General features: G+C 42.4%; 1 protein-coding gene across 6 annotated transcripts in view; it reads right to left on the reverse strand.

Annotated features, from left to right (window-relative positions):
• The window catches only part of ADCY5 (adenylate cyclase 5), a 184,855-nt gene that overhangs the window by 13,556 nt on the left and 156,273 nt on the right, over window positions 1-15,026 (reverse strand). For all 6 annotated transcript variants that reach the window (XR_014158736.1, XR_014158737.1, XR_014158738.1 and 3 more), the window contains 4 exons: window positions 11,834-11,921; window positions 4,573-4,689; window positions 4,094-4,258; window positions 2,443-2,618 (listed from right to left, as the gene is read on the reverse strand). Coding sequence is in view for 3 of the 6 variants with exons in the window: in XM_081870719.1 (XP_081726845.1) it covers window positions 2,443-2,618; window positions 4,094-4,258; window positions 4,573-4,689; window positions 11,834-11,921 (546 nt within the window). In the remaining 3 variants the exon portion in view is untranslated. The remainder of the gene's footprint in view (window positions 1-2,442; window positions 2,619-4,093; window positions 4,259-4,572; window positions 4,690-11,833; window positions 11,922-15,026) is intronic.

Genomic DNA, 15,026 nt, shown 5'->3' on the forward strand with positions numbered 1-15,026 from the left:
TTTTGTTCAGTTTATGAGTCACCTAACAAAGTATTCTCTAGAAAAGAAACAAAGTAAAAGCAGACCATAAAATCCGACAGTGACAATTCAAAAACTGCTTTTCCACGTTAACTCTGTTATATCTATCTTTCTTACTGACTCACTGAGTCAGTAGAACTTGCTTAAAAGCAGCTGTCGTCTTCCAGCTGAAATTCAGACCCCACATGGCTCCTGCAGGAAGGCCTGGCGCCAGCAGTTAGCCTAGCTGGGCACTGGTTGATGGCCCCAGGGCTTCGAAAGGTCCATCATGGGTCTCAACATGAGATCCAGGCGGATATATGCAGACACTTCTTGGGGACCAACTTGGCTCCCATCCATGGTAACTGCATAGCCTGCTGCCTCTCTTGAACTCTGAGAAAGGTGACCTGGAAAATGCCAGTGCTGTTGCTGCAGTTTGCTAAAAAAGGCCTTTCAAATTTAGATTAAAAAAAAAATTCTAAAAAAAAAAAAAAAGAGTTTTCCTAGATGCCATGGCAAACCACAGCAGCAGCACAATCAGTTTACCCAGAATTCCTGGCTCTCAAGGACTCTTCTTCATCCCAAGGTGGCGAGAAGCTACCACTCAATTAGCCACTACAGTCATACCTTGGAAGTTGAACGGAATCCATTAGACTTCCAAAACGTTTGGAAACCAAGGCATGGCTTCTGATTGCAATTCGAAGCCCCATTGGAGGTTTGGCTTCCAAAAATAATTCACAAACCAGAACACTCACTTTCAGGTTTGTGGTGTTTGGGAGCCGAAACATTCGAGAACCAAGCTGTTTGAAAACAAAGGTATGACTGTATTGTGTGTTTTTAAGGAAGAGGAGGAAAGGGACTGGCGGCATAGCTGCTGCCACAAGGAGGAGGATGAGAGCTCTAGGAGCTCCAGTGTGACAGGAACAGGGGCATCAGCTGGACTATGCTGAGGGCCCCCTGAAGTTTGACACCAGGCCTGTTTGCATGGTTGCAATTCTTTTTGGCTGGCAGGAGCACTCTAGGTTTTACCACCAGCCTTTTCTTGTCTTATGTTTTTGGTAAATTTGTATAGGGGTGTGAGAAAAGAAGCATCTGTGCATCTTGCTAATTAGTGTGCATGTCATATACAGAATAATTAGATGGATCAGACAGATGCCCAGTTAATTTAATATAGGATAATATTCCCTGCATCTGGAAGAGATCTGCACCTAGACTGTGGCGGCTGCATATGTACTAAATACTTCCCATGAGCAGTAAGTGGTTCACCACACAGTAAGACTAACAATAAATGGAGCTTTCAGAGCAAGCAAAGCTAATTTAATGAGTGGTAAGACTGAAGCTCCTAAATTTATTTCTGGGAAAAAGATGCTTATTTACTCCACCTTTTTACTGATATCTTGATTGTGAGGTGATGCAAATAATTGCTTTTAAGTGCTCTAATTCAGTCTGCTCCTGGCTTATCAAAATTCCATGCAGTATAAAATGCCTAAAGGATGTTTTGTTTTGAGATTATCCCTTCAAATGACTGCCCCTAATTTGCTATCAATTTTCTTTTTTATATGAAGGGCAGAAATCACACCTGAGTGGATTAATCAGAATTAAGCAATCCAAAATGGAGAAGGGCACAGCTGTGGTTCAACCAGAATGGCCTTTTTTTCTTTCTTTCTTGTGTTGTTTTATTAACTTAAGAAAAGATCTCATCCAATTGGTTGTTTGGTATGTTTTAAGGGAATTAAGGAAATCATAAGGCATACAAATAATGCCAATAAAAGTAGTGTTGCTTATTAGTGAACAAGCCAAACTCCTACAATGAAAAATGTTTAATGAGTAAATATGTTTAAAAAGGAAGATATGTGTTAGCATTCAACACAACTAAGGCACTAGCCTCCTACTTGATGCAAAATATACATGTTTGGTCCTTAGCTGAGAGCGCAACAGTCATGCAGATTATGACATTCAAATTGTAGATACCAGCAAAATAGAACCAAGAGCAAGAACTAATAGAGGGTTCTCAAATGACTTCCAGTGTTATCTCACTTGTTGATGCTGCACACTCTTTCTGTTTACATAAAATTGTTTTCATGGACTCATTGACTTGGTTTTCCCAAGCAGCAAATGATGCGGTAAACCTGTTTCTGGACTATTCCACTCTAGACCCTGGGTAGGGGCCTCACATGACTGAATGCCCCTCCCATAAAACAATAAAACCGTACACATAAAAAACTGGCTAGGCAAAAAACCCTTGACTTCTTAAACTCCTATGTGCAAGTTTTACTTTTTTAAACTGAAGTGTGTCCAGTCATGTGAGAACCTACTGGTACTCCGAAATGGTATAGTCCAGAAACAGTCTACTTCCTCACCTGCTTTACTAAAACTTCCACTTGGTGACCTTTCTCTCGGTTTATATATATAAAAACAACTTACAAAGGTTTAAGGGTAACTTACATGGCATTGGCTGTGACCAGAAGATCTGCATTATCGAAGAGGGTAAGCCCTGGCACTTCCACAATAAGGACATATGTAAATTCAATAATCAACATCAAAATGAGTTTCCCAATGCAACTGATCTGAAGGAACACAGAGCAGGCCAGGAGGCTCAGTAAGACACTGTAGGTAAAATACTGCGAGAGGAGGGATTGGGAAGCGGAAGAGGAGAAAAAAAAAAGAGTGGAGGGAGGAAGGAAGAGAGAACAAATGGGAGTCAAATCAGTAAAGCACATCAAACATCAATTAAGCAGTGCTGCAAGAATGAGGTTACACATCAACTTATTTTAATTATTCTTCTTTTGCTATGTCACATTTCAGTTAATATAAGGCTCTGAACAACTTTGGTTGAGGGTACCTTAGGTCCAGTGTGCCACTGAACATCCTTCAATGGATCATTATACTGGGACTGACACATTTGTCTAGCTGGGCTTCCAGCAGGCCCACACAATGCCTGACCCACCAAGCCTCAGCAGCAGTTTAGTCCTCTGGCAGTTAAAAGTCCACCTTTTATTTTGTAAGGTATGTGCATGCACGCCTATTTGAATGTACATACATCATATATGCATACGTGTTTAATGCATCTTTGTTTTAATTAACTTGTAATTTTGTGTGACAGCTGTCAGCTGCTCCAAAGTCAATTCTACATAAGATGCATAATGAAGGTGGCATTGCGAACTCATAGAAACCACCTCAGATCAAGACTTATATTTTTCAAATGCCACTCCCTGATCCCACTTTTTAAAAGTTTGTTTAGGTATTTAATTATAAAGGAGCGAATCAGAACAGTGTGATTCTTTACATGTCTACTCAGAAGCAAGTGTCATTGACCTCAGTGGGACCAACCCCCAAGGTAAGCGTGTATAAAACTGCAGCTACATTAAACCTGGTGTGGTAGCAGCATTGAATAATAACACTATCCCATTTACAGTCTGGAGTGGTAAAGCTGAGAATTCAGTGTAGAATTGGTTTGACACATTATCAGTGGCAAAAGGATATTGTATGCAGACGGCCTTAGGTCTGAAACCTGTAATCTCTCATTTAAAGGATCTTAAGTAGCTGGGCTAAGTGACGCAGGTGGCGTTGTGGGTTACACCACAAAGCCTAGGGCTTGCCGATCAGAAGGTCAGCAGTTCGAATCCCCGCGATGGGGTGAGCTCCTGTTACTCGGTCCCAGCTCCTGCCAACCTAGCAGTTCAAAAGCACGTCAAAGTGCAAGTAGATAAATAGGTACCTCTCCAGCGGGAAGGTAAATGGCGTTTCCGTGCGCTGCTCTGGTTTGCCAGAAGCAGCTTAGTCATGCTGGCCAAATGACCCAGAAGCTGTCTGCGAACAAACGCCGGCTCCCTCGGCCTCTACAGCAAGATGAGTGCCGCAACCCCAGAGTCGTTCGCGACTGCACCTAATGGTCAGGGGTCCCTTTACCCTTTACCTTTAAGTAGCTGGGCTAGTAAGAATCTCTACCTGGAAAAAGTTCTCTACCTGAAGACAATGGAGAGGAGCGGAAAACAGCTGAAACAGACAACAGTGGGCTAAGTGATTAACTGTCTCATTCAGCATAAAACAGGGCCACTTATAGTTTGTATGAATTTTAAAACTTAAACACACCCACCTCTGGGAAATTGCAGCTTGGCTGGGAGCTGGCACATAATCCTTGTACTGTCCCCAGGCTGTAATTGGAGGCAGAGTAGCTAATATGGCACATGTTCACCTCACGTGGGGTGATGTTATACTCTGCAGCCACACAATCACGGAGATCCACAGTGCTGCAAGTGAACTGGCAGAAAGGAAGAGATTAACAAAAAGAAAGGCAAGGAAAAGAGAAAACAGGAAGTGCTCCATTTACAGGTGAAACAATTAGCACTGCTCTGATCCTGTCTATTTTAAAGACATAATATTGGCCAACGCACTGGAGACATTAAGTTGTAACCATGACTGGTTAGAACGATTAGGAAAATTACTGAGCCCACGCCTACTTTTATTTTATTGGTCACACATACACAAGGAGCTATGCTTTCTGTTGTACCCTACAGCTTCTGGGCACTGATAGGTCAGTGATGCTAAATAAAAGTAACAACCAGTGTAACATACCATGTTGGCAAAGGCTGAGAGGAAAACCAATACAATGGTAAAGACCCCAACTATGGTGTTGTTGGTCCTGGACTGAACAATCTTCCTTGAGAGAGTCTGGAGTGGAGCTGGAAAAAGCTGGTCAAAAAAGAGAAAGCAAGATGTTTGAAATCAGGATTCTGGATAAATATCTTGCACACTAAAGAACAATACACATTAGAAAGTACAAAAGCTGACATGCCAGATCACTGAACATCTGTCTTACTCTAGGTAATTTTCGGAGCAGAAAGGCTAAATGCATAATTGCTTGGCTAACTTGTCATACTGACTTGCTGCTCCCTGATTAAAATAATGGTTTCTAAATCAGAACCAGAAAGAATGGTGTGCAAAACAAAACAAAACATTCGATTCTGATCTCAGAATAAATGGATATATAAACATACATTTTGAAATAACCTGTTTTGCTTCCAAGATTCTAGCTAGAATTGAGTTTTATCTTCATGTCACCTCTTATTATGTTTAGATGGACAATAGGTACAACTGCAGCAGTGAATTGTACAGTAGTCAATAACAGTGGCAAATGTCTTCAAACTTCCAAAGGCACCAGAGATTTGAACATTAAAGCCCAGCTGGATCAGATCAAAGACCTATCTAGTTCACCATTCTGAGTTCACAATGCCTATGGAAAACTCACAAACAGGACCCAAGCTAAACAGCACTTTCCTGCTCATGATTCCCCAGCAACTGTTACTGCCTCTGATACTGGACATAATGCATAGTAATCATGACTAGCATTCATGGATACTCTCCTCCTCCATGAATTTGTCTAATCACCTTTTGGAGCCATCAGAGTTTGGCTTGTACTGAATCTTGTGACCCTCTGGGATCTACAAACATTTATCTACTCTACAGGAGCTGTTCAGGAATCATCAACTCCCAACTAAATTAACTCTAAATGGTATTTGGCTGACCAGTGAGTTTGGGATCTTGGAGATTATCTTCCGATATTAAGTTTTAACCTGGAGAGTTCAGGGGAGCATATTTTCCTTCACTTGCTTCCCGTACATCTTCCTCCAATAGGTTTTTGTTTGTGGCCCACCCCACCACAGCACTCAAATTTCCCATGCAAGGAGATAACAAGGATACATTTCTAGAATTCAGATGTTTGAGTTCTGTAAAACTAAAAGGCTTCCCTGCTGTTAATTTCGCCTCATCAAAATGCTCCCCAATTCAATCCCTAGAGAGAAATCTGAGACACAGACAAATAGCAGCTCAAATATGCATCATTATCATTGCACCAACTAGGCTTCTAAGTGGTTTCTTTTTTAAAAGAAGACAGTGAGAAATGGCTTGTGTATTGCTTTTTTAGCAATGACTAACCACGCCAACCTCTCCCTTTTTGCTCCCCCCCTTTTTTATTGCACGGTTAGAAGGGTTGCATTTTGCTTCCTACACAAGCACAATTATGAAGCTGTTTGATGAACAGGAGGGCTGATTAGCTGGTGCCTATTACAAAAGGAGACAGATACAACTTGTGACAATGCTGTGCCTCTTTTAAGCTGCTGCCTTCACCTGCGTCCATTACAGAACTATCTAAAATCACTGGACCAGATTTTTTCTTTGGTTGGGGTGGAAAGGGGGGAGATCATCTATCATACCAGGCACTGACATAATAAAAGATAGCAATAAACTGTAAGATAATAAAAATCTAGCAATGTTCTTCCAAGTGGTTAAATTAAGCTTGTAAGTACTTCTCAATACGACAGATGAATCACAGTCAAACATCACCCTATTCTAAACAGACAAGGAGAAAGTTTAAATTATGTGCAGCATGAGGTGCAGGCTTTTCATACTACCTCTGCCTGCACAAAAATTTTTTAGAGCACTGTAAGGATTTTCAGCCTAATCAGACTCCCATCAAGCTTTGAAGCAAGGACTGGCTAATTACGTATTTAGAATTTTACATATTTATGTAATCCAGAAATTCATCAAATCCTAAATTTGGAAAATGTCAGCATTTGAACTGCTTTCTTATTTGACAACCTAACTGCTTGTTATTTGACTATTTGGAAACCATCTTTCAAAATGGTTTAGCTGAAGTAGAAAAACCCAGATTTGTTGGCGGCAAAGAATATGTTATGCGATGTATGAGAAACCATTTGCTCATAAACATTTACCTTTCATTGCTCTGGAATGTGGAATACAAAATCTGAGGTCATAAATCACTAGTCAGTGATGGAAAAGCTCCAGCCTGTGGACCAAGTCTGGCCTCCCAAGCCTCACCATTTTGCCCATGAGGCTGTTTTTCCCAAACCAGGCACACCTGCCTCACACCTGATATCATATGTGATGTCATTTGTGGGGCAGGTAGAGTCACAACTGGATCAGCTGCAGAAAGCAGGACAGAACTCCCCACACATCATGTGATGCACAAGGAGTTCAATCCCACGGGTTCAGCTACTTTGCAGGGTGCAGGGTACCTGCATGCATATCAGCTGATGTGCAGGGTGTTCAATTCTCCTTGGATATTAACCTGCAAAGTTCTTACCTGGCCCTACCCACAGAAGGCTGATATTTTTAAAAATCCAGCATTGGAAACTCTAAGAAGCAAATGACAAGAATCAATGACTGATATTGTTATAGAAATGAAATAAGTAGTCATGATGGTAACAAGCAATGAACCCTGCAGGACAGGCCTTGCAATCTAGTTATGACCTTTGTTGAAATTTACACAGGACACCCAAATCATGCAGCAGCAGGGGGCAAACAAAAACGAATCAATATAGAAGGTATAAAATTCCTAACTGTCACACTCTAGCTTGGTTCACACATAACAATAAGCTATTGGTGTTTAACAAGCTATGAATGAACCACAAGTTGTCCCATGACTTGTTTTGTTTTTCAGATGTTCTTGCCTCAGGCCTTTGTAGGTTGGTGAGCCTCTAAGATGAAGTAGCCAAGCAAACTATGGTTAAGGAAGAGTGCTGGATATGCATATAATACCAAGTCATAGTTAAAGCAAGTCAAAGTTTGTGAGTAAACAACAAAAAATGGCTGTAGATCATGGATTGTTGGCAGTAAACAAACCAAAGCTAGGTCACTGGACAGTATTTGAATGATCAAACAAACCATGGCTTAGAATTATATGCAAGCCAACTACTATGCTCAAGCAGGCTGCCCTCCCTATCACTGATCACCTAAGCATGTTCTTAAACTGGACAAGTGAACACTAGGATTTAACAACAATGGAAACAAGGCGATAAATTGCTGGAAAATTTTTTATTGTGATGAAGGTAGGAGTGGGAGGCATGAGGGAGTCCAAAGAAGTTGTGAAACTATGTTGAGATATATGCTATATTGTTTATTTTTGTGTACTGTATTAAAAAAAATGTTAATAAATATTATTTAAAAAAAAGAGAACACTAGGATTAACACGAGACACCAACAAACTGGTTAAATCTCTTAAGAATAAGCATAGTCTAAGCACAAAACCTAGTTATTCTCTTTATGACACCTTTAAAGAGTATGTTTTCAATTAGCAAACCAGACTGTATTTGAAATAGAAGCTAATTTCCTACAAATAGCAGCCTATCTCAGAAATGTGGAAGCTGAGTCAGAATGGGTCATCAAGAAATTCAGTACTGACAGCAATAAAATACTTTTGGATGCTAGGGCAATAGTTCAGAGCCTAAGCACTGAAATCAGCAAACCAAGGCAAAATAAAGGTTATAACTATAGCTGTATGATTTGTCACTAGGTATTTCATGAGTCACTACTAGTCACTTTTCCATTAGCTGGGTTTTTTTTTTCTTACTGGAAAGAAATTCAAACAGTATTCCAAGTACTGACAATGCTTTAGAGTACAAAAAGGCAAGGGACTCTGTGTAATAGTGGTTCTGTTCCTACTTAAGGGAGGCTGTTGCTCAGCCATGCTATTTCAGGAAATTTGGAGCAAGGTGTTATTAATATGCTGATGATCCCCAGCTCTATTTCCTCATTCCATCTGAATCAGGAGAGGCAGTTCAGGTGCTAGACCAGTGATTGCAAGTGGTGATGGGCTGGGTGTGGGCCAATAAATTGAAGCAAATTCCCAATAAGACAGAAGTATTATGTGTTCTAAGTTCTCTGGTTCAAGGGGGGAGGAGAGATGGCCTCTTCTCAAAAGGGTTACACTCCTCTGGAAGGAGGGGGCTCGCAACTTGGGGGTATTCTTGGTTCCAACATTGTTACTTGAAACTCAAGTGGCCTTAGTGACTAGAAGGCCTGTTTCCAGCTCTGACTGGTTCACCAGCTCTAGCCTTGGTCCTTCGTGACTCAGCCTCTGTACTCCATGCTTGGGTATCTTCAATCCTGAAACTTCAACTGGTTCAAAATGCAGCAGCCAATTACTGCCTGAGGCTCCATTCAAGCCCCTATAACAACTATGCTGGTTAATAGTTAGTTTCTATTCACTTTGTTGTTTAGAGCTCTAAAATGATGTAGGAGCCAATTATCTTATTGGCTCCTTACCTACAGACTGTCAGATGTTAAGATGAGCAGAGGAGGCCGTCCTGGCAGTTCTGACAGAAGTACACAGAATGATAACCCAAGGGAGGGCTTTCTCTGTGTCAGCCCTTAAATTGAGGAATTCCCTTCCCACAGAGGTGTCTAGCATCATCATGGTATAGCTATCACTGTATGCTGTATGTATTACTTGGTCTTACACACACACACACACACACACACACGATCCATCCTATTCCTCTGATTGAAAAATGTTTTTACTGGATTTAATATTGTATTTTTTTGTATTGTTGTAATCTGGGACCTTATGGTGAAGGACAGGTAAGAGATCCAAAATCCACAGCAGGGCAATGTCTTTATGAAGACTAATCAAGAGAACACCCCCGCCACTTAATGGATCCAAATAGTTTCCAGAGAGTGGTAGGGGATGCTTTATCCCATGTTGATGGCCTTTCAGCTGATTCCCTGGTGGCCCGCTGGAATGTGGAGCTAACCAGGGCTATTGACTGTTTGGCTCCGAAGTGCCCTCTCCGATTGCATGGAGCCCGGACAACCCCGTGGTTTTCCACGGATCTGAGGGCAATGAAACAATTGTTGAGATGGCTAGAGCGCCGGTGGCGGATAACTCATTCCAAATCTGACCGGACACAGGTTAGGGCTCAACGTCAAGCCTACCAAGTGGCGATAGCGACGGCGAAGAAGACTTTCTTTGTCGCCTCTATTGCATCTGCAGAAAACAGCAGCAGGAGACTTTTTCAGGTGGTTCACAATTTAGCGGAACCACCTGCGACATCGGGGCCCAGTACGGGCCACATGATCTCCTGCAATGATTTTGCAAAGTTTTTTGCAGATAAAATCGCTCAGATTCGGGAAGAAGTAGACTCCACCGTGGGAGCAGGGCCAGGGCGGGAGAGTGCTAGAGTCCTGTCTAGTCAAGTTGTGTGGGATCAATTCCAATCTGTTACCTCTGAGGATGTGGACAGGCTGCTTGGACGAGTGAAGCCAACCACCTGTCTCCTGGATCCTTGCCCATCCTGGCTTATAAAAGCTAGCCGGGAAGGACTGGGCAATGGGCTTGGTGGGGTGGTGAATGCTTCCCTCCGTGAGGGAGCCGTCCCAGACCCGCTGAAAGAGGCGGTTATTAAACCACTTCTTAAAAAACCATCTTTAGATGCAGCCACAATGGCCAATTATCGCCCAGTCTCAAATCTTCCATTCTTGGGCAAGGTGATTGAGCGAGTGGTTGCTGAACAACTCCAGGCACGCCTGGAAGAAGCGGACCATTTGGATCCCTTCCAGTCGGGATTCAGGCCTCATCATGGGACTGAAACTGCCTTGGTCGCACTGGTTGATGATCTCCGGCGGGCTTGGGACAAAGGTGAGAGCTGTTTCCTAGTTCTGCTGGATCTCTCAGCGGCGTTTGATACCATCGACCATAACATCCTTCTGGACCGTCTTGAGGGGCTGGGAGCTGGGGGCACTGTCATACAGTGGTTCCGCTCCTTCCTCCTGGGCCATGTTCAGAAAGTGGTGGTGGGGGATAAGTGTTCAGACCCCTGGGCTCTCACTTGTGGGGTGCCTCAGGGTTCTGTCCTCTCCCCCATGCTTTTCAACATTTACATGCAGCCACTGGGAGAGATCATCAGGAGGTTTGGGCTGGGTGTTCATCAGTATGCGGATGATACCCAGCTCTACCTCTCTTTTAAATCAGAACCAGTGAAGGCGGTGAAGGTCCTGTGTGAGTGTCTGGAGGCGGTTGGAGGATGGATGGCGGCTAACAGATTGAGTTGAATCCTGACAAGACAGAAGTACTGTTTTTGGGGGACAGGAGGCGGGCAGGTGTGGAGGATTCCCTGGTCCTGAATGGGGTAACTGTGCCCCTGAAGGACCAGGTGCGCAGCCTGGGAGTCATTTTGGACTCACAGCTGTCCATGGCGGCACAGGTCAAATCTGTATCCAGGGCAGCTGTTTACCAGCTCCATCTGGTATGTAGGCTGAGACCCTATCTGCCTGCAGACTGTCTCGCCAGAGTGGTGCATGCTCTGGTTATCTCCCGCTTGGACTACTGCAATGCGCTCTACGTGGGGCTACCTTTGAAGGTGACCTGGAAACTACAACTAATCCAGAATGCGGCAGCTAGACTAGTGACTGGGAGCGGCCGCCGAGACCATATAACACCGGTCTTGAAAGACCTACATTGGCTCCCAGTACGTTTCCGAGCACAATTCAAAGTGTTGGTGCTGACCTTTAAAGCCCTAAACGGCCTCGGTCCAGTATATCTGAAGGAGCGTCTCCTCCCGCATCGTTCTGCCCAGACACTGAGGTCCAGCTCTGAGGGCCTTCTGGTGGTTCCCTCACTGCGAGAGGCCAAGTTACAGGGAACCAGGCAGAGGGCCTTCTCGGTAGTGGCGCCCGCCCTGTGGAACGTCCTCCCATCAGATGTCAAAGCGATAAACAACTACCTGACATTCAGAAGACATCTGAAGGCTGCCCTGTTCAGGGAAGTTTTTAATATGTGACATTTTAGTGTATTTTTCATCTTTGTTGGAAGCCACCCAGAGTGGCTGGGGAAACCCAGCCAGATGGGCGGGGTACAAATAAATTATTATTATTATTATTATTATTATTATTATTATTATTATTATTATCATTATCATCATCATCATCATCATCATCAAATTGCCACAAAATAGTGAGCAAATCATCACCCACTTGCCAAATGGGGCTTACTTCTGAATAGACACACATAGGATTATACCATCAAATTACTACCACTCACCTTTACGCAGGAGTAGATGACTGAAACAAATATTACTGTGGTGAGGATCACAAAACAGGTCAGGTAGAATGCCAGCATAAACACAGAGCTGAAACCAGAAAACACAGCCATGTGAGATGAGTGTAACAAATGAAAGGAGGCATAGTAGAGTCATTGGAAGATGCAGGAAGAGAGGATAGAAAACCACAATATCACTGTTCTATTTATGTTAGTTAAGAAATATAGGAGGAAGCAGCACCCTCCTGAAATAACAGCTCCAACAGTGAAAAAAGAAAAGGTTTATGATTAAGAGTAGGTCAATCCACAAATTGGTAGTGAACAACAAAACTGGATGGCAGCTTAGTAAATTTGAAAAAGACATATTTGCAACCTACTGTAATCATTTCACACTGTTCTTAATCTGTATGTTACATTATATTCCAAAATCCAGACACAATTTTCATTCTCATTGGTTCTATTTAAAATGATCTAAAACATCTAAAGATGCATTATTTGTCAAGCACTTGAAAAACAACACCAGAAAAATGAAAAACAGAGCCAACACCCAAACAAATTCTGGCCACTTCCTTTGCATCAATAACCCAGTTCACACACCACAGTAAGCCATAATTAACAACTTGCTGTGAGTGCACAGATCACTCTACTATGTTCCTTTCATAGTGTGAGAGCAGGAGCAACAAACCACAATATTTACCTGAACATTGCATCTGGATCATGGATTGTTGTTGGTTTTACTCAAGAACAAATCTTCCCTGTGGAGATTACATTTCTCCTGAGGGGCAAGCAGTAGCTTCAAATTGGGAGTGGGGGAAAGCAGAATTTCATTTCTACACACCACCACCCCATAGCTATTTCCCCAGTCTAATTTGGCCTCTCCACCTTGTGTAGCTGTCTAGAATATAAAATAAAAGGGATCGGATTCTGGATCCCCCAGCACCAGGTCTACTTTGACCCTTAGATGTGTGAATGACTTTTGAACCAAGTTGCATCTATAAATTAATTATGACTATTGAGTATAACTAAAAAAGTGTTTATATGTTGTTGTTTTTACTGCTATACAAGCTAACTGATAATCAAACCATGTAGCATTCCATTTTTTTGTGAAGTCCTTGGAATTTTTATATGTGTTTTAAATGGAGGGGGGCTTGCATGTTGCAATAAATTCTACCTCCACCGTCAAGATGCATTATGCCTCTCTGAAAGCCAGTTGATAGGAATTACAGACAGGCAAAATGCTGTTGCACTTGTGACCTGCTTGTGGGCTTCCCAGATGAATCTGGCTAGCCACTGTGAAAACAGGGTGCTGCACTATGATGGGCTATTGGCCTGATTCAGTAGGTTCTTCTTATGTTTTTATTAAGTGTAGTAGAGGTATGAAACTTGGCTGGTATGTCACATTAGTGGAAGGGAACTGTTTCAGTGGTGCACAGAACACTAGGTAAAATCAGACAGTTCTGTCTCTTTCTTCATCACCCCTCCTTGCACCCTTCCAATTTTGAAAAAAGGTCCAGTGTGTGGCCCAGTTGCACTGGTTCGAATATCTTAACTGAACAGTGAGTGGCACAGCAATGACAGTGACTTTTGCCACCTCAGCACAGAAGGTGGGGCCAGGTCCTGATAGTGCCAGAGCAGGGAAGAAATATTTTCTCTTGTGCCAGTACTGATACCTATGTATTGGGTAGATTGGTTTCCCAGCTACCATATAGAATCCAGGTTATATGGGCTTGTTCAGAGTAATACCTCCACTTCAATTCAGAACATCACTGCCATGTTTTGGTGTAGGATTTATGAGTGAAACATTTCCATGTTACCTCATTATTAAAAACAACAAACAAACAAACAAACAAACAAACAAAACTGGCTCACCCTTCCCTTCCTATTGCTCAACCTCATCCATAATTCAACAACAATGATTATCACGCACAGTAACATTAAGGCTAACCACATGAAAGCCAGCTGGGTTTCATGCTCTTCCCTGACTACAAAGAGCATTTCTACTTGCTAATATATTCATCAGGCTTTTGTGGCTTTCCTGCTGATTGTAACAAATTTATCACCGCCATTTTGCTGAGAGTTTTCATTTTTGAACCCCTCCATGCTTTTGGTCAGTATCTCATGGACATTTACAGTGCTCAACGCACATATATCCATTGCCACACAATATTACAAACACTGAACTGGTTCAGACATAAGCATCTCAGTCCGATAATCCATGGTTTGGGGGCCAAGTATGATCTCTCCTTGAGTACCTAATTTCAATGAAGTTTTCTTAAACTAGTTTTCTGTGAAGTGCGAACCAGGAAACTGTTGTTTAAGTGCTGCTTACAAAGCAGAAGTCTTCCTTGAAGCCAGACACGCAAAGAGAGGAGAGGAGAGGAGAGGAGAGGAGAGGAGAGGAGAGGAGAGGAGAGGAGAGGAGAGGAGGAGAGAAGAGAAGAGAAGAGAAGAGAAGAGAAGAGAAGAGAAGAGAAGAGAAGAGAAGAGAAGAGGAGGGGAAGCATGTGGGCATAAGCCTCATTCTTTGTCTGATAAACTATGGTTTACAAGACCAAGTTGTCTGAATTTAGCCATCTTACATGTAATTTTGTTGTCCCAGCTGTTCTTAGAGAACATTTGCACTATAGACAAATATTTACACTACAAATAAAAAGCAAATGAAGCTATGAACCTCTAAAATACACAGCTGAGCAATACCTTTATTAAGACCAATTTAAATGCCACAAAATAATGGCAAACTTTTGAGATCTCCAGAACATTTAATCAGGTAAAAAGTTACACAAAGCGGGGGGGGGGGGGGATGTACCATAATCAGGTTGGATATTGCAGCCATAAGGTAAGTTTTTATATTTAGTTCCTTGATCAAGTCTCTGCTAGGTGTTACAGTTATCAGGCTACATACCCAGGATTCTGGGATAAAGACTCAAGAGCCGCTTCCTATTTTTGATTTTGCCAATATAAAGACTGCAGTGTTTGTCTTTATTTCTTGCTCTCTGCCTAACTAGGAAGCTTTGTCAACATCCAGTCTAAATTTTTTATTTCTTAATTTTCCCTGTGTTTCACCCCACCCCTCACCCCAGTTTTGTGTGGCATATTGCCTGATGAAGAGTTCTGGATAACCAAAAAGGGTGCAGATAAATCAGTTTAATATTGTTGCATGCCACCCCAATCTCCAAGTGGTCCTGTGAGAAAGAGT

This window comes from Podarcis erhardii (assembly GCF_964252035.2).
Source record: "Podarcis erhardii genome assembly, chromosome: 1".
Taxonomy (NCBI): domain Eukaryota; kingdom Metazoa; phylum Chordata; class Lepidosauria; order Squamata; family Lacertidae; genus Podarcis; species Podarcis erhardii.